The following is an 18,057-nucleotide window of genomic DNA, read 5'->3' on the forward strand; positions in this document are numbered from 1 at the left end:
AGGCTGGGTGAGTGCCAGGGCCACTGGGGAGGAGAGGGGCCATCTCCAGCGCAAGGACCGGGAAGCCCAAGGATGCAGCATCCAGCTCCAGCCTGTCCACAGGGCTTTGGGGCCAGCAGGGCATATCTGGAGAAAGCAAAATGTGATGCTAAGGGGGCTGCTGTATCCCTGCATGCCATAGGGCTGCACTGGTTGGGGCTCCCAGGGTCTTTGCCCAGCTCTCACAGGGCTGCTGGGGACCCCAACACCCCAGGCAGGTGTGTGCCACATCTGGGCACTTGTCCATGGAGGTGGGCAATGAATCTGTGCAGCTGGCTCATGCCAAGATGGACAGACTTTGCATGTACACGTGCACGGATCCCTGGCCAGGAAACCTGGGAGAAATCCTTGGAACAGACTTGCCAGCCCATGGAGTCTCATGCCCCCTGGGGCTGTGCTAAATACAGGCATGAAAGCCCTTCCCAGGGCACAGGGCTGCAGAGGGGCCAGTGCAGAAGGGCAGTAACACCCTTTTCTCCCCTCCTAGCACCCCAAACCTGCTTGTCCTGGTCCTGACCCCCTCCACTGCGCTGGTGCTGGTTTTGGGCATCATCATCTGCTGCAGGATGAGAAGAGCATCGCCAAAGAGGAGCAGAGGTACAAGTGATCGGGGGTCCCAAGCTGTAGCTCTCCTCTGCAGAGTGGCCATGGGGGTCCTCACTCTGCTCCCCAGCACCCATCCCCCCACCCCAGCGCACCACACACTGCCCTCCTGCTCCTGTCCCAGGGGTGAGCAGGGCTTGGGGTGAAAGCAGTTGGAGCCCTTCCCAGGACCCCAACCCACCGAGCCCCACAGTCCAGAGGGCTCTTGGCAAAATCAGGCCAGACCTGAGGTTGCACAGGGACTGATGGGACACCTATGGGGAAGGGCTCAGGACCCCCCAAAATGCTCTCCTTCAGCAAAGGGAGGTCCATGTCGGTCTGACCCATTTCTCTTGCTCTTCCCCCAGCAGCCTGGGCTGTGGAGAGGAAGAGGGACAAGGACCTCCAGGTACCGCGGGTGGGAGGGCAGTGGGATGGGGGTCTTGTGATGGCTCCTCCATGAGGGAACCACTGCCTGGAGCCCCCCTTGTCCTCAACACACCTCATCCCCTCCAGGTCACTGCAAGCTGGGAGCGAGCAGCTGCTTCCAATAACATCTACATGAACAGGGAGTCGGACCTCAGCTTGCCCGAGGATGACTATGAGAACAGCCCAGCCAAGTGTCAGGTAAAGGAGCTGGGGCAGCTCCCCGCGCACATGGCAAGTTACCCGATGGGTGCTCCTTGCTCCCAGCCCTGCAGCGAGGAGAAGCTGCCCTGCTTTGGGGTCACACTCCTTCCCCCACACCAGCCTTTCCCTTCCCTTTAGCAGCCTGTCCCAGGCAGCAGCTATCAAACCCTGTAGGAACAGGGTAGACACGAACTTTTAGGGCTCTAGCATAGGCAGACATGCAAACTGCCCCAAATCTTCACATTTCTCTCCCATTTCAGGACTTTGAAAAGGGAGACGAAGTTTCCATTTCCAGAGCTCCAGAACTGCAGCCGATCTACATGAACACACTCTGAGCGGCTCTGTGCTTGGCCCCTTGCTGCCAGAAAGCCCTGTGTTCGGGAACAGGCATCCCCTGCAGCTCTCCCACCATCCAGGGCGTGTTTCCCCACTGCTTCCCAAACTCTCTCTGCCTGTCCCATTGAGATTCCCTGCATCCTGCAAAAGCGACCCCCGTCCCCTCCATACCGCATGAGACTGGGGACCCCCATGTGCCACGAAGTCCTGCAGTGGGATGCACACGCCACCGGCCCAGCAGTGCTGTTTATCCCCACCCTGCCATGAGGTTATTAAATGAGATGAGATCAGAAGATCTGGGACGTGTTTAAAATATCCCCCAATCAGGAGTTAAAAGCCCGGCACCCCTGGTCCAGGCTGCGGGGAACCAGGGGACGTGATGCCTTGGCAACCCCTTCTCATCCTCCATGGTTCTTGTGCTCAGCAAGGAGCACGTGGGGAGTAAGGGCAGGTCAGCATCCGGTCAGAGACATGACCTCCGTCCCCTCCTTGGCCCCAAAGACTCCGAGGCACCCCAGCACAGAGATGGTGCTGCGGCTGATGCGGTCACCCCTGTTCCTACACAGCCCTCAGACTTCTGTTTCTTTATTTTTACCTGGCACCTCGTTCCCCTCCCCCTGGGTCTTTGCACAGAGTGAAGGGGCTGAAGAGCAGGCTGAGTTGGAGGGAGGGTCCTGAGGGAGCCTGGCTGCAGGGGGGGTCCCATCCTGCTCCAGCCCAGCCTCCCATGCAGACATCAGGAATTCAGCTGCGTATCCCAGGTCGGGGAGCTGCAGAAGGAAAAGGCCCCAGTTTGGGTAGGTCTCATCATCTACCCAAATATAACCACCCTTCTGCGAAATGGAAACCATGCAACTGTTTTAGAAAGAGGAAGAAAAACCACAAGGGTGGAAAGAAAAATAAATGGGGAGTTGCTCCACGAAGGGCCTGCAGACAGCTCGGCTCCATCCCTGCCCCACCACGGGCCAGAGGAGCTCCTCTGGGTGCCACTTGCTCGCCAGGGCAACCCAAGCCTCATCGTCTGCAAGAAGCTCCAGTGCCAAATGGGGAGTGGGAGTGCGGGGGGACCTGCTGCTTGGACCAGCTCCAGCAATGCAGCCCTGCTCCCAGTTTTCCCCTGCCCCCCAGCATTGTAATACCTGGGGTAAAAAAGCCAGAGGAAGAGGAGGAGGAGGAGGAGGAAGCCCTACCCCAACCACTCTGTCCCTGCAAGCACCATCGGCAGAGCCGACCTCCAGCCACACAGCCACAGCCCCCAGTGCTGTACAGCAGCTCTGGGCAATGTCTGGATCACTCCTGCTCCCCCTCTCTGAATGTCTCACATCTCCCACTGCCCCCCAAACCAGCTCGGTGCTGCAGACCCCAGCAGAACCCAGGGCTGGAGCCAGGCACCCACACCCCCAAGAGCTGGCAGGGCCCGGCATGTCCCTCAGCTGAAACGCAGCCCAGGGGCTGAGCTGACGCCCTCCCAGCGCCCGGGAGGCTGCGCCCATCCCGGCATCACTCCTTAGCCTGGCCAAGGGGGAGCACCAGGACACACAGCCTCCAGCACCCCCAGGAACACGAGGTGAGCTCTGCAAAGATCAAGCAAAGATTAAAGCTGCTGTGCCGGTTTTGCCTTGTTTTGGTGCTGGAAGCTCTGCTCAGCTCGTGTGCTCCAGCATCTCTCTGCAGCAGCCATTTGGGGTGAAGACCCCTCCCCTCCTAAACTCTCCTGCCAAGTGGGGTGCACAGGGTCCCACATCCCATTTCTGCAGCTGCCCACCCTCCCCGGTGTGCTTCAGATGTGCCAGTCTGCAAAAAGCATCTCAGCGGCTTGACACCTGCAGCAGAAAACCCCCAGCCCTGAGGTGAAGCCCGGCCAGATAAAAATAACCCGGCAGCAGAGCAGCCACCTCTTGCGTGAGAAAAAAACCAGTGAAAGAAGCTGAGAGCGCACATCAGCTCAGCGTCCCCCAGCTCACTGCCCTGTGCAGGAGGCTGATGTTCGCACATCTCCGGAGCAAAGCTGGATGATGGGGATACTGCCGGGCTGGGGCTGGCTCCTTCTCCCAGGTGAAGACAGGCTCCAACCACACCAGCGGTGCTCCGGTTCCCGCTGGAACCAGGGGGCTGGGGCTGCTGACCCCCCCAGGGGCACGGGCTCCACATTGGGCACCAACGGAGCCAAAGCCTCCCATCACCGCGGTCTATGTCTGGGGCTAAAAGCCGGCAGATGGGGTCTCCCCCAAAGTGCTGCTTTTCAAAGGGACCTGAGCAGGAGGGGCTCAGGGGAAGGCTGACTTTGCAGCCCTGTTTCTCTCCGATGTCACTGTGGTTTTCTTTGCAGTTTGCCAGGCTCTGGTTGTCCCCCGCGAGGTCAGCGGCCAGGTGGGGGGGGACACTCTCCCTCCACTGCTGGTACCCCCGGGGCTACGAGGGCTACAACAAGTACTGGTGCCGGGGAGCCAGCCAGGACTCCTGCCACAAGGTGGTGGAGACAGCGGGCAGGGAAGTGCCCCGGCAGCGCAGCCGGGTCTCCATCCAGGACAGCTACACCTTCTGCGTGGTCCAGCTCACCATGGAGAACCTCTCTGAGGCGGATGCTGGGAGTTACTGGTGCAGGGTCGAGAGGATCGGCAGGGACCTGATGGAGCCTGTGACAGTGAGGGTGGTTCCAGGTAAGCCGTGGTGTCCAGCTGGCTGGAGGTTTTGCTGGCTGGGACTCTTTTTGGAGAGGCTGCTGGCTCATGGGGCAGCAGTGGCCTGGGAGGAGGCAGCGATGCTGGAAAGAGCCCCTGGGACTCAGTATAAGCTGGTGGCAGAGGTTGGGAGGGGTGACAGGTTGCTTTCTCCTGGGATCCTTGCAGATGCAGGCAGAGTGTGCAGCAGCCCAATGCAGGGTCCAGCCCCAGGCTGGTTTTGGGGCTCCCAGCACCCATCACAGTGCAGGCAGGATGGCGGAGCCACCTGTTACATGCTGCAGTGAGTGCTCACACTGAGCCCCAGCACTGAGGCCAGGGAGTGCCTGCCCACCCCTGACAGCCAAATGATATAATATTGAGTTTCTAGACCAGGAAAAGGGGTATATCCAACCCGGATCACAGCAGGTGGAGAGATGTCTCGCCATGGGACACACAGCCCAGAGAAGCGGGGGGATAGCTGGGCAGGCAGGCGCAGGCAGGGCACATCCCACACGTATGCCGGCAGGGCAGGGGCATGTGCAGGAGGGGACATGGGCAAGTATTTGCCTGCTGCTGGAGGAGACATAGGGGACCCACAGTCACCTCCAGCCCCCAGTTCCCACCAGGACCTTTCATGCAGCTACCCCGGTAGCTCCCCCAGCCACCCCCACCCCCTGGATCTCCACCACCATGACGGAGCATCCCCCCACCGCGACGGAGCATCCCCCCACCACCACCGCGGGGTGAGCCTGGGGCCCTGGGGCACAGGGTGGGCGCGGGGAAGGGCAATGGCTCTCACTGCCATGGGCAGCAGTGGGTGTCCCTGTGCAAGGGGGCTTGTGGGGACACACAGGGTCTTCACCCGTCAGCCTGGGCATTTGGGGGGGATGCAGTGGGGTCCCAGGCTGTTGTCCCCACCTTGCATCCCACTCCATGGCTGGCTGCGGAGGGGCTGTGGGAGGGCAACTGTACACAGGGCACTGAAAAAGCAAAGCCCCAGCCTTGTGAGGGAGAGAACCAGCCCCGCTCCTCTCCCCTCACCTCCAGACTCAGGGGACCAGCCCTGAGGGTCCTGGTGCCCATCGTGGTCCTGCTCTCCCTCCTGGCTGCCGCCAGCTCCGCCGGGCTCCTCTGTGCCCTGCTCAGGAGGAGGGAAGGTAATGGTGCCTGTGCATGCCGTGTCCCAGGCACACCCCGGTGCCCTTCCGTACTTAAAGGGGGCCTACAAGAAAGATGGGGAGAATCTTTTTAGCAAGGCCTGTTGTGACAGGACAAGGAATAACGGATTTAAACCAAAGAAGAATAGATTTAGACTGGCATTAGAAAGAAGTTTTTTACAATGAGGGTGGTGAAGCACTGGAACAGGTTGCCCAGAGAGGTGGTAGAGGCCCCATCCCTGGCAACATTCAAGGTCAGGTTGGACGGGGCTCTGAGCACCCTGATCTGGTTAAAGCTGTCCCTGCTCACTGCAGGGGGGTTGGGCTGGATGGCCTCTAAAGGTCCCTTCCAACCCAAAGCATTCTATGTTTCTATGATTCTATGATTCTATGATCTGGGGGACAAACCCACCCTGAGCACAGGGCTGTGGGGAGCTCCCCCCTCCCAGCGAAACAGAAAACCTCCCCCCGTGTCTCTTCTTTCTGGCACACTGCCCCCTCACACCAAATTCCCTGCTGCCCCCTGCAAGCCGGGCACTGCCGCGCAGCTGGACCATGGCACCACGTACAACAATGACCTGGACCTGGCAGAGGTGAGGGCCCCTGATGCGGGCAGTGTGGGCAGTGCAGGCAGCATGGGCAAGGGGCCATGCAGTGAGGTTGCTCGCCCTGGGCAGCCCCCACACCACCCAGCCGTGCCCCAGGGCTGCAGAGACGCGCTGTCCCCTCAACAGGGTGGCTGCAGTGACATGAAGCAGGACCTTGAGCAGGAGGACAGTGGTATCTACACAAACACCCTGTGTCAGGAGGAGGTGATGGGGATGCTTGGCTGACATTTCCCAGGAGAAGAGGTTTCCCACTTGCCCTAGCAGAGCATCCCCTGTGGGCAGAGGGTCCCTGCAGGGCCACCCCGGGGGATGTCCCTGTGATCATCCCTGGAGACGTCCTTGCTGCAGCAGAGGAGGTGAAGGAGCGTTGCAGGAGGTGGCTGCTGCTGTCCCATCACCGTGGTGTCTTGGCGGTGTGACAGCCTCTGCCCATGGCCATGCTGGCACCACCCCCCAGCCTGCGGGACCCCAAGAGACCCCCACCCGTGTTGCTTTGTCAGATTGACCCGCACCTCTCGGCTGGCAAGGAACCACATCCCTGATTCCTGCACAGGCTGAGGAGCGGGGTGTTTTCCCAGCTCAGCGACAAGCAGGTTCTTTTGGGTTCAGATAAAGCCAATAAAGAAATTCTTCTGTGGGGGCTCGGTCTCGAGGAGAGAGGGGACAATCTGCTGCACCCATAGAGCCACTCTGCTGCTGTCATCCCCTTTGGGGGTCCCCGGGGCACCCCGACACTGCTGGGGCTGCGTTAGGAGGGGGCAATGGGAACCAACACTCAAAGCAAGGAAGAGGAGAGCGGCTGGGGAGGCAGCTGGAACTCTGGCTGCCCAGCCTTGCCAGAAAGGCTTATCAGCAGAAAGCAGGTTTGTAATCTCCAGCTATTCCTTGAATTTAGATCTTGCTACTACTTGCAGCAACTCAGCTCACAGCCCACACAGTGGGAATGAATGGGGTTACTTGATAATCAGAAGGAAAATGCAGAGCTTCCTCTTGCGATGGCAGGGGGACAGGGAGGGGATGGGATGGGGGAAGAAGCAGCCTCAGCCTCTGGCAGGGCCAGGGGTTTGTGCTTTCTGCTCTTTCCAAGGGGCATCGAGGAAGAAAGCCATCGGCAAGGCAGCTGCCAGGGAAGTGGCTTTCCTTTTTTGTGTTTGGGTTTCTGAAACTTTCAGTAGAAACATTTAATTTCAGGAAAAAAAAGGCATTGTCACTCAAAACCCACAGCTGTGCCAAAAAAAGGCATTTGCGGGGGGGGAAATGAGACACTTTGCTTGAGAAAACAAACAAAAGCAGCCCAGCTCACACTGGCAGCCAGCTCGGGAGCCAGGGAGCAGCAGGGACAGCTGTCCGTCATCCCAGTCCATCATCCCAGTCCATCACAACCAGCAGAGCATCCCAGTGGTCCCAACTGGTCCGTCCACAGGGGCTGACCTGCATTCACTTTCTCCCAGTCCCCGGACCTCTGCTCTGGCTTGGCCCCCCTGCAAAGCCCCCCGAAGCCCTTCAGGCTCTGTGCATGGGGAAGGGGCTGCAGTTCCCTGCTGGGACAGGCATTGTGGTGGAGGAACCCCCTGCATTTTGGCATTTTTCTGGGAACCAGTGTCTGTTTCAGAGCAAAAGCAGAGAGTCTGTCTCATGAGACACCCCTAGGGTGAGTCATGGTCTCCAGGGAAGGGCAGAAGTAATCACCTTTTAAAAAGACATCCAGAGTCTGTGGGTAAACACTGCCCAAGGAAGCAACATAAGAAGGAGGCTTGGGAAACTCTTGGGACACCGGGGTATGTGTGAACCTGCCTCCGTCCCGCAGGGTACTTCATGAATAACCATGGGGGAAAACCTGCATCGGGAGCGAGAAGCTGGAAAATGAGGATTTTCCTGGTTTGGACCCTTTTCCCAGGTGAGACCTGGGAGCACAGGTCAGGCGGTTCCCACCCCAGGGGCTCTGGCAGAGCTGTGGAGAGGCTGGGAATAAGCCAGCCCAGGAAGCCCACGATGGTCACGGCAGGAGCCCAGCTGACATCGTCCTTTTCGTGTGGCTAGTGGACAGCTACAGGGGGTGATCTCTGAGACACGCTTGCATTGCTGTCATATGAACCCTGGTGATAAGGCTTTTTGCTCAGTTAATAATACGCACGATTGATGGAGACTCTTTTTTTAATGACTGGGGACATCTCATCTCAGTGCTGCTGCCTGGTGCAGCAGGTGCACAGACACAGCCTCCCTCGGGACAGGGTGCCCCTGAGCATCCCGGACTCAGATTCCTCCGATCCCGCACACCTGGGCGCTGCTGCCAGGTGAGGCCAGGCTGCAGCCCCCGAGTCCAGAAGCGGCTCCGGGGGCGGCCCCGACGGCCGGGGCTGGGCGGCGGCAGCAGCAGCAGCAGCAGCAGCAGCAGCAGCACTGCTGTGGCTCCGTGTGTCTCCGCAGGCTGCTGAGTGGTGACGGGACCCCGCACCGTGCGGGGATTCCCGGGGGGGTCCCTCTCGGTGCACTGCAGGTACGAGGCCGGCCACGAGATGAACCAGAAATTCTGGTGCAAAACGGCAGCAGTTTTTCTTACCTGTGATGATGTCATTGTCATCACCTCGGAGCAGGTGATGTGCAGACCCTGCACTAGAGAGGGGAGGGTTTGGGGCGCAGAGAGCCTGCATCTGCTGAGCTGGAGCTGCCAACTGAAGACAATTTTGTAACACAGCCTGGGCATCCTGCAGGTGTCTGTCTCTCTGCCCGCCTGCTCCCTACTTCGGCTGCCAGCACCGCCTGGGGCTCTGCTGGCTGCTGATGCTGAGGTGTGGGGCCGCGCGGGGACATGCTGTGGCGTGGCTGGGGGCACGTGGGGTCACAGGATGCCACGCGGGTGCCGGCTCCACCACAGCACACACGAGCCCTGGCGTGGGGACAAGGAGCCCTCAGCCCTGCCTGATGCAATCAAATGCCTGTCTCCAGCCAAACATTTCCAAGCTCACCTGCAGCTGAGCAGGAGCTGGGGAACAGTGTCCTTCAACAGCTGTCTCCCCCTCCCCAGCAACTTTCCACCCTCAGCCTGAGAGCAAAGCTCACATCGCACCCAGCTGCATCATGGGCTCCTTTTCTCATTAGTCCTATTATTTTCCAGGTTCTGCATCTCCAAAAAAGCAGGTACCTGCATACTACAGAAACCTTGCTCTTTAGGTGTGGCACCAGCAGCCACATCAGGGAAAGCAGTGCGGCCACCTCCATCGGCCCCGGGACTACGCCACATCCCACATTTCATGGCACAACCAGCTTCACCGGTGTCCCCCCAGAAAGCTTTGGAGGAGAGCTCTTTCTCTTCAGTGTTGTTTAGGGAACTGTCGTGGTTTCGCCCCAGCCAGCAACTCAGTACCACGCAGCCGCTCGCTCACTCCCCCTACCCCGATGGGATGGGGGAGAGAATCAGAGGAGTAAGAGTGAGAAACACTCCTGGGGTGAGATCAGAACAGTTTAATAATTGAAATAAAGTAAAATAGTAATGCTAATAGTAACAGTATAATAATGATAATAATAATAATGATACATGAAGCAAGTGATGCACAATGCAATTGCTCACCACCCGCCGACCGATACCCAGACAGTTCCCGAGCAGCGATCGCTGCTCCCCGGCCACCCCCCCCCCCCAGTTTATATACTGAGCATGACGTCATATGGTATGGAATAGCCCTTTGGTCAGTTTGGATCAACTATTCTGGCTGTGCCCCCTCCCAGTTTCTTGTGCGCCTGGCAGAGCATGGGAAGCTGAAAAAGTCCTTGACTAGCATAAGCAGTACTCAGCAACAACTAAAAACATCAGCATGTTATCAACATTCTTCTCCTACTAAATCCAAAACACAGCACTATGCCTGCTGCTAGGAAGAAAATTAACTCTATCCCAGCCGAAACCAGCGTGCTCCAGCCCCACATGGCAAAACCTCCGCTGCAGACGCAGCAGTTTGGCTGCCTGGGAGGGAGCAGGCTGCGGAGCCTGGCCATGGGCCTCGCACCTCGCTCTCCCTGCTGCTCCGCTGCCTGCTCCTGCCGGCTCGGTGCTGGGAGCCTGCCGGGAGCGCAGGGGCCGGGGCCGTGCTTCCACCCGCTGGGGTCCCAACTCCTCGCTTATTGTCAGCTCCCGGTGGGTTTGAAGGGTCTTCCTGGGCCTGGCTGGTGCCACCTCCTGGGTGAACACGCAGGAGTGGGGAAGCTCCAGGAAGGGGGCACCAGGGAAGCGGGTGAGACCTCCCGCCCCTGGAGTGCCCCATCCGAGAACAGCCCCTGGCACTGTCGGGCGGGGGCAGCCCCGACCCAGAAATACCATGTGTGGCAGGGATGGAGGCAGCAGCTCCGAGGCAGAGCCATGGGGAATCGCAGGGCTCCCAGCTTGTTCCCTGCAGGGGAACAGACCCGGGAGAAACTGCGCAGGGATGCGCAGCAGCCCGGAGCCCGGCCCGGGTGATGCTCAGGGCAGGGACTCTTCAGCCACAGAGAGCTGCTCTTGGGGCCAGTGTTCAGGGCCAGGCACAAATCAGGGACAGGGGCAGCTCAGCTGTGTCTCTACACAGCCTCAGCACTGCTAAACTAGAACCAACTGTTGGCAATAAAGCTGCCTCCTCACCTTCACTGAGGCCAGAGCTGTGATGGTACTGGCAGCGGGTCCACGTGTGGGGCTTTGGTCCGAGCTGGGACCAGCCCATGGCTGTAGGAGAAAGACCCTGTGACACCCAGCACGGGTCTGGTCCCTGTGCATGGGCTGCGTTTGTCCTGCCTGTCTCCACCTGTCCCCAAACCCTTCCTCACCCCTGGGAGCTTCTTCCAAAGGGTTTGCCCAGCCCAGAGCAGGCTCAGCAAGTTACTGGTGGGTGGGAGGGAGGACACTGGGGGGGGACTGGTACATCCAGGAGACAAGGGATGGGGATGGGGGGGAGGCCTGGAGACACCCGATGAGGGCACTGGGCATGGGGCTACTGAGCCACAGAGGGGCTGTGCTGGGGACAGCGCGGGGGGACGTGCCGGCCATGGCAGCGGGGACGGGTGGTCACGTCCAGCTGCACAGGGACAGGAGGCTGGGGCTCCCCTTCTGCATTTCCCATGGCGGGGACAGCGTGCCCACGCAGGAGCACTGCACCACCCTCGCCACCCAGCCTGGGGGCACATTTGGGGCTCAGGGGGTCCCTGTGCAGGGCTGAGCCACCCCTCGAGAGGCAGATCCCCCGCTGGGCGCCCTGCCTGGCCGGAGAGCCTGGGCAGCATGGCAGCGAAGCAGGGAGAGGCAGGACTGCACCCCGCTGCGGGGGCTGTGCCAGGGGCAGAGAGAGGAGCCCCTGGGGCAGGGGCAGGGGCAGGACAGCAGTGCTCAGGGGACACTGCACAGCAGTGCTCTCAGGGAGGCAGGAAGTCAGCTGAGACCACAGAAAACAACAAATCCCACACTCTTGCTAAACTTCCAGCAGCAACAGACTTGGTACCCTAGGCAGAAGAGGAACCAAAGCCCCAGAGACACACATGACAAAGAAGGAGTGTGAGGGGCAGCAGGGCTTCCCTGACGCATGGCCCAGGCCAGCCCACCCATGTGGCTCCTGCAGCTCACCTGGATGCTGCTGCCAGGTAGGGATGAGGGGACCCCTGGGGCTCAAGCCCCACACTGGACCAGTCCCATGGGGCAGGAGGTGTTGGTGCGCGGCAGCAGCACTGCCGCAGCTCCGTGTGTCTCCGCAGGCTGCTGGGCGGTGACGGGACCCCACACTGTGCGGGGATTCCTTGGGGGGTCCCTCTCGGTGCGCTGCAGGTACGAGGCCGGCCACGAGATGAACCCGAAATTCTGGTGCAAACCAGCAACACTTTTTTTTACCTGTGATGATGACATCGTCATCACCTCGGAGCAGCGGCCCGTGGTGCGGCAGGACCGATTGTCCATCTGGGACAATCGCACACAGCGGGTGTTCACGGTCACCATGAAGGGCCTGGCCAAGGGGGATGCGGGCACCTACCTCTGCGGCGTGCGAACGCCCTTCCTCCATCGTGATGAGAGTCACCGTGTGGAGGTGATGGTGTCCCCAGGTCAGTCCCTGCATGTCCCCCCTTGCACAGCACCCAGTGACCACCACGTCAGGGGCCGGGGCTGGGCTGCGGGAAGACATGGTACCCGGGAGGTGGGGGGATGGCGACGGACAAGAGCAGGCCAGTGCCCGGCAGGCACCGATGCATCTGTCCCCTCTTCGCGGTTGCAGGCCCGCCGCTGAGCCCGGCCACCGCCCTCCATCCGGTCACCCTCCCTCCGGTCACCCACCCTCGGACCACGCTCCGGCCGCCCGCGGCGGGGACGGACGCTCCGCAGGGAAGCCCCGGCCCCTTCCGCTACTTCCCGGTGCTGGCCGGGCTGCAGGGGCTGGCGCTGCTGGCCATGAGCGGAGCCGTGCTCTGGGTCAGCCTGCGGGGCAGCTGAGCCCCCGGCGGGGACCCCCGGCCGCAGCCGGTGCCGCTCCGCCCCGGCCCCGACGGCGCGGGCGGGAGGCGCAGCACCGGGGCCCCGCCGGGCCCTTCTCGCCGCCGCCGCCGGATGCAATAAAGCTTCTCCGCCACCGCTCCGCGCCTCCGCCTCTTCTCTCTGGCGGCCCCCGCGGTCGGGCAGCTCCGGGGCGTCCCGGCCCTGCTCCCCCGACGGGGCGGGCGGTGCCGTGGGGGCGGCCCCGGGGCGGGGCAGGGCAAAGCTCCGCTCCGCCGCGCCGCGGAGGGGAACCGGGCGCGGCAAGACGCCGAGCTCCGCCGTCCCGGAGTGGCCATGCAGCTCCTGCCGCTGCTCGCCTGGGCGCTGCTGCCAGGTGAGGCCGGGCCGCAGCCCCTGAGTCCCGGAGCGGCTCCGGGGGCGGCCCCGACGGCCGGGACTGGGCGGTGGCGGCAGCAGCAGCAGCAGCAGCAGCAGCAGCAGCACTGCCGCGGCTCCGTGTGTCTCCGCAGGCTGCTGGGCGGTGACGGGACCCCGCACCGTGTGGGGATTCCTCGGGGGGTCCCTCTCGGTGCACTGCAGGTACAAGGCCGGCCACGAGATGAACCCGAAATTCTGGTGCAAACCAGCAACACTTTTTTTTACCTGTGATGATGACATTGTCATCACCTCGGAGCAGCGGCCCGTGGTGTGGCAGGACCGATTGTCCATCTGGGACAATCGCACACAGCGGGTGTTCACGGTCACCATGAAGGGCCTGGCCAAGGGGGATGCGGGCACCTACCTCTGCGGTGTGCGAACGCCCTTCCTCCATCGTGATGAGAGTCACCGTGTGGAGGTGATGGTGTTCCCAGGTCAGTACTTGCGGGTCCCCCAGGTCCACCGTTGTTGTGTCCCCCTCCAAGTGCTGGGAGCAGGGGCTGCAGGGAGGGGCAGTCTGGAGGAGGTGGGTGCCCAGGCCCCGTGGGGCAGCCCCGGGATGTGTCCCCAGCGCTCCGCAGTCTGCTGCCATAGCAGGTGCTGCCTTCACGCATTCCCCGTGCCCAGGTCTCACCACGGCCCCTTCTTGGTGCCCCGGGGTCAGCCACCCCTATCGCTGGGGTGCACCACCCTGCTCTCCATGTCCCATTTTCCCCTCTCATCAGATCCTACCCTGTCTTTGCTTTTCTTGCTTTATTTTACAACACCAGGGAGTTCCTCGCCCCACTATGTTGCCCCATTTCCTGCTGTGGGGCAGCCAGTGCCTGTGGGCACCAAGCCCTGGGCTTAGGGAATGTCCCTCTCCATCCCCTCGTCAGGGACCAGCCCCTGCAGTGGGACACTTACATGGGGCTGTTGTGTTGGTGCCGGGCTGGGCATGGGGTGCCCACACCCCCTTCCTGCAGGGTGAACTCTGCTGCGTGCGTGTGTGCATTTTGGGGGAGGACTGGGACTGCAAAAAGCCTCCTGGGCGGGGGATTACAGCCCTCCCACCTTGAGGAGTGTGCTCTGGATGTGACAGAGGGGACCCAGCTTCTCCTGGTGTGACAGTAAGTGGGTCACTTCTGACTCGCTGCAAAACCCACAGCATTTGCCCCCATGGAGGCAGGGAGACTGACTCACCCTCTCCTCTTTTTGTTACAGGTCCTCCTTCCTCCTCCCCAGCATTGCCCTGCACCCAGACCACTGAGCACCCCATTCTCACTAGCTCTGTATCAGTCCCCACACAGACAACTCCCCAGGAGGAAGCTGCGCGACCGGGATCAAAACTCTCCCACGACGAAGGTTCCAGCCTTCCACAGTGAGTACCAGCTCCTGCTCACAGAGGCCACCTCCCTCCATGACGTCTCTTTGATGCAGCTGGAGCCCTGCAACCCTCTGGGCTCTTCACATCTCCCTTAAGGTTTCAGACCTCCTGCTTTTGCCTTTAGAGACCAGCGTTTCATCCTCTCAGCCAGCCACTCTGCTTGGAAAATAATCCCAGTGCCCCTGGTCACTTGGTCCCAGCAGAGCCCTGCTTGTCCCCTGTCCATCTTGCAGCTTAAGCAAGGCGCAGGGTATCACCATGTGAGAAGAGATTTCTGGCTGCAGCACTGACACCATTTCCTTCCCCAAAACTCAGAGGGACCGTTTGCTTGTGGGAAACCAAGTGATGAGCTGGGTCCTGTTCTGCTTTGTAGTTACAGCCCCGCAGAGATAGCTGACAAAGCCTGAGAACGGAGTGGCAGAGCTTCCTCCCTCCTCCCCTCCCTCTTGGAGGTGATGCAGGAAGTGGGCAAAGCCAAGGCTTCCCATCAGCATGCTCAAGGGGTGGCTGGCATGCCAGCCTTGCCTTGTTGCCCATTACAAGGTCAACAAATAGTGGAGCTGAACCAGAGCAAAATCAGGTGCAGGAACTGATCCTTAAAATAGTGAAGACGCAGCAGCTCTCAGACCCGAGTGTCCGTTTGCTTTTGCTGTTTTCAGTTTGCTTTGCTCCGTGCCCAGCTTGCAGCCTGGCCACCCCCACGCCTGCTTCCCCTCCTCCCAAGGCAAGCCCTGTCACCCACAGCCGCTACCTGCATGCCTGCTCCATGCTGGTTCCTCCTGAGTCGGCTTCTGAGGAGAAGCGTGAGAACAGGAACATTTTTTTCTTGCAGCTTGGACCTGGTTCAGCACATCCTCACTCCAGCCATTGTAGTGGTTCTTCTTTTGCTTGTGGTTGCTGGTGGTGTTCTGGTAATGCTGTCCAGGAAGAAGAAGAAGAAGGGTAAGCAAAGCTGCTTCTGTCACACACACACAGTTTCGCACCAGAGCCTGTCTTCTGCTATATTTTTTCCTCTATATTTCTTTTGTCTCTCTCATTCCCTCCGTGATCCATCCAGTTCCTGGGTCCATCACCGAGACCTCCACCAAGGAGTTCTCCTTCCCCCGAGGGAGCAGTGGGACTGTCCCGCAGTCTGATACCCGCGGGAGCGGGGAATGGCGGCTCTCAGGATGGGTGCTGCCCAGCACGGCACCCGCTTGAGTTTGGCTGGGCACCGTCAGCTTCTTCAGACGTGCTCAGTTGCATAGGCCAGGCCTGCACTACTAGGCTTGGTGCGAAGTTTAAGGCCAGTGTGAAGGACAGGGAGGGACACCAGCTGGCAGGTGGGGTCTGGTTTTATTTGAAGAACTGCTCTGGTTTACACGGTTGATGGGACAACAGGTTCCCTTCCTGCTTTACAACGAGATTCACAGTGGCAGTGCAGTTTTCAATACTTTTTTTGTCCTCTGGTTTCACTCATGTCTAACCACATCTGTGCTTCATCCAGCCCTCTCCGGAGAAGCTGTAGAGATGGAGAGGACTCGCAGCATGGTGCATACAGTAAGGCAAACTGCACGAGGTCTTTTAATGGTGTGCTCCAAGCTCGCCTGGGGAGGGGAAACGTTATATCCCGAGCTGAGCAAACAAGCTGCCAGATCCATTTACTTTCAGCCAGGTTCACAGCCCTTTAGGCTGGGAGGGATTCTTTAAGCTCTGTTTGCCAACAGAAAGATCCCAACCAGGGATTTTGTGTGACTATCGCAGAGTATTCCTGGGAAGGGAATTTAGGATTGAGCTGAGAGGTTTCTCCCTGAGCCCCTCCAAGCATGGGAGCTGCTTCTCTGGGTGAAAGAGCCTTGGGAACCCGCAGCAAAGCACACCTGAGGGGAGCAGCGGTACGTGGAAAGCCGGGGCGGGTGGGTGACAGCGTGGGCAGCAGGGTGGGTTGGATGGGTAGGGAGAGGGCTGCAAAGGGACATGCCAAGCTGGGGTGCACATGACCCTGGGTAATGTGGGTGCCCTCTCCGGTCCCCACAGCTGATCTTCGGTCACTGCTTGGGAAGTATTGTCTAAACTTTTCTGCCAGCTTTCGAGGAGGGGCCAGTGTCATTAACCAGATTTCCCCTGGGGAATGCTGAGCCAGCTCTTGCTGCAGGTTAAATTTTCCCCCAGTGCTCCTGCAGCCGTCTCAGCTCTCATCAGAGAAGGCAGCAGGATGGGAGATGTTCCCACCCCTGCGGGCTGCAGGCAGGGGAGCAGCAGTAAGTTAAGAGCTCATCCCACTCCTTCGCATGTCAGGGAGCGGATGCCTTGACCTACGTGGACATTAACCACCGCACGGACACAGCCGAGAGCCAGTTGTACAGCAATGCCAACGCTTTCCGCGGCTTGGCAAACAACACAACCGAATATGCGGAGGTCAAGCAGAGCAATAAGGTAGGAGAATGCAAAGCAGTGCCGAGCTGGAGGCGGTAGGTGGAAAGCCGGGGCGGGTGGGTGACAGCGTGGGCAGCAGGGTGGGTTGGATGGGTAGGGAGAGGGCTGCAAAGGGACATGCCAAGCTGGGGTGCACATGACCCTGGATAATGTGGGTGCCCTCTCCGGTCCCCACAGCTGCTCCTGGGTGCTTAAAGCAGCCAAGAGATGTTCCAGCAGATGGTGTTGCCCCGGAGCAACCCCGCAAAGGATGGTTTTTGTTTATCCCCCTCTTTTCTCAGCGTTTGGAAAAAGAAAAAGAGGCTGCATACACCAGCATGCAGGATTCCCTGCTGGAGCAGCAGGAGATCTACGTCAACGTGCCATCAGCCCCACAGCCCAGAGGAGAGCTCTACAGGGCAGCGCAGAGGGTGTGAGCTGGCAGCCGGCCCCGCGGGCCACTCCTGCTGCTGGCAGTGCCAGCGGGACAACCTGGCTTTCCACTCAGGCAGGAGCTGGCTTGACAGCGGAGCTGCTGCTCTCGTAGGCTCGGACATTTCCTTGGAGCAGCCTCAAAGAGGATGAGGTTGAGCAGGAGGCATGGAGTAGGGTGAGGATGAAATCATCCCTCTGCATTTGGAGACTTCACTCGTACAGCAGGGGTGCTGGGAATAAAAAATTGCCCCTTGCATTGGGGTAGCCCAGGCCAGAGACTGGCCAGGCAGGGTGTGGAAGAGCCTGGCAGCAGGAGGTGAGCGTGGGCTGGGGGTTGTGGGTGGGCTTCCTGGCTCCCTGCACCCAGCACCTGCCCAGCTTGCCCCTTTGGCTGCGTTATTCACACAGGCTGAAGCTCCCAAACCCACTGACTGGCTTTTTTTCATGCTGATGCCAGGCAAAGCTGGCAGCTCCTGGAAAGCAGGACAGCGAGAAATGTTATATCGAAATGCATTTGTTACATCCAAATGCCAGGGGGACCCAGGTGGAGGGTGCGGTGCATCAGAGTCTCAGTGCAAAAGAGACGGCAAAGGTGCTCCTGTCCTTCCTACGCGGCTGCTGGGAAGCAGCTGCCTTGCCCCCCCGGTCCCACAGCCCCCAGGGAGGTTTGCTTCTGCTCCCTCCCCCCCTGCCACCCCCAAGGACCCCCCAGCTGGAAGTATATGGACGGGCTGTAACCGTGACCCTGCTCTTCTCTGCTTTGCTGATAATTTATTTTATGGCACACACTAAATAAATTTTTCTGTGTAAAATATCGCTCCTTTATCAGTGACAGCCAACTGAGAATCTGATAGGATCTAACGCCTTATTCGGCTGTATTTATACAGCGGTTTTCCACCACGCTAAAGGGTTTATTGCAGAGTGTCATTGCAGAGTGTCACCCCGAAAGCGGGTCCCGCCTCTCGCTGATGCCCAGGCAGACTCTGGCAGTGTG

General features: G+C 60.0%; 2 protein-coding genes across 2 annotated transcripts; both read left to right on the forward strand.

Moving 5' to 3' along the window:
- The first annotated feature begins 1,182 nt into the window (after positions 1 to 1,182).
- Positions 1,183 to 9,114, forward strand: LOC104035506 (uncharacterized). Its single transcript, XM_075720153.1, is given in 9 exon segments — positions 1,183 to 1,248; positions 2,589 to 2,643; positions 3,917 to 3,960; positions 3,962 to 4,247; positions 5,240 to 5,407; positions 5,831 to 6,000; positions 8,197 to 8,309; positions 8,513 to 8,609; positions 9,058 to 9,114. Coding segments are annotated over 9 exon segments (1,056 nt in total).
- A 2,459-nt stretch (positions 9,115 to 11,573) lies between these two features.
- Positions 11,574 to 17,694, forward strand: LOC104031232 (uncharacterized). The gene is made up of 7 exons (XM_075719728.1): positions 11,574 to 11,610; positions 11,722 to 12,063; positions 14,072 to 14,228; positions 15,067 to 15,176; positions 15,721 to 15,773; positions 16,512 to 16,649; positions 16,931 to 17,694. The coding sequence occupies exons 1-7, from the start codon at positions 11,574 to 11,576 to the stop codon at positions 17,063 to 17,065; spliced, it is 972 nt and encodes a 323-aa protein (XP_075575843.1). The 3' UTR covers positions 17,066 to 17,694.
- Positions 17,695 to 18,057: the final 363 nt, after the last annotated feature.

Source organism: Pelecanus crispus, chromosome 12 (assembly GCF_030463565.1).
Source record: "Pelecanus crispus isolate bPelCri1 chromosome 12, bPelCri1.pri, whole genome shotgun sequence".
Lineage (NCBI taxonomy): Eukaryota > Metazoa > Chordata > Aves > Pelecaniformes > Pelecanidae > Pelecanus > Pelecanus crispus.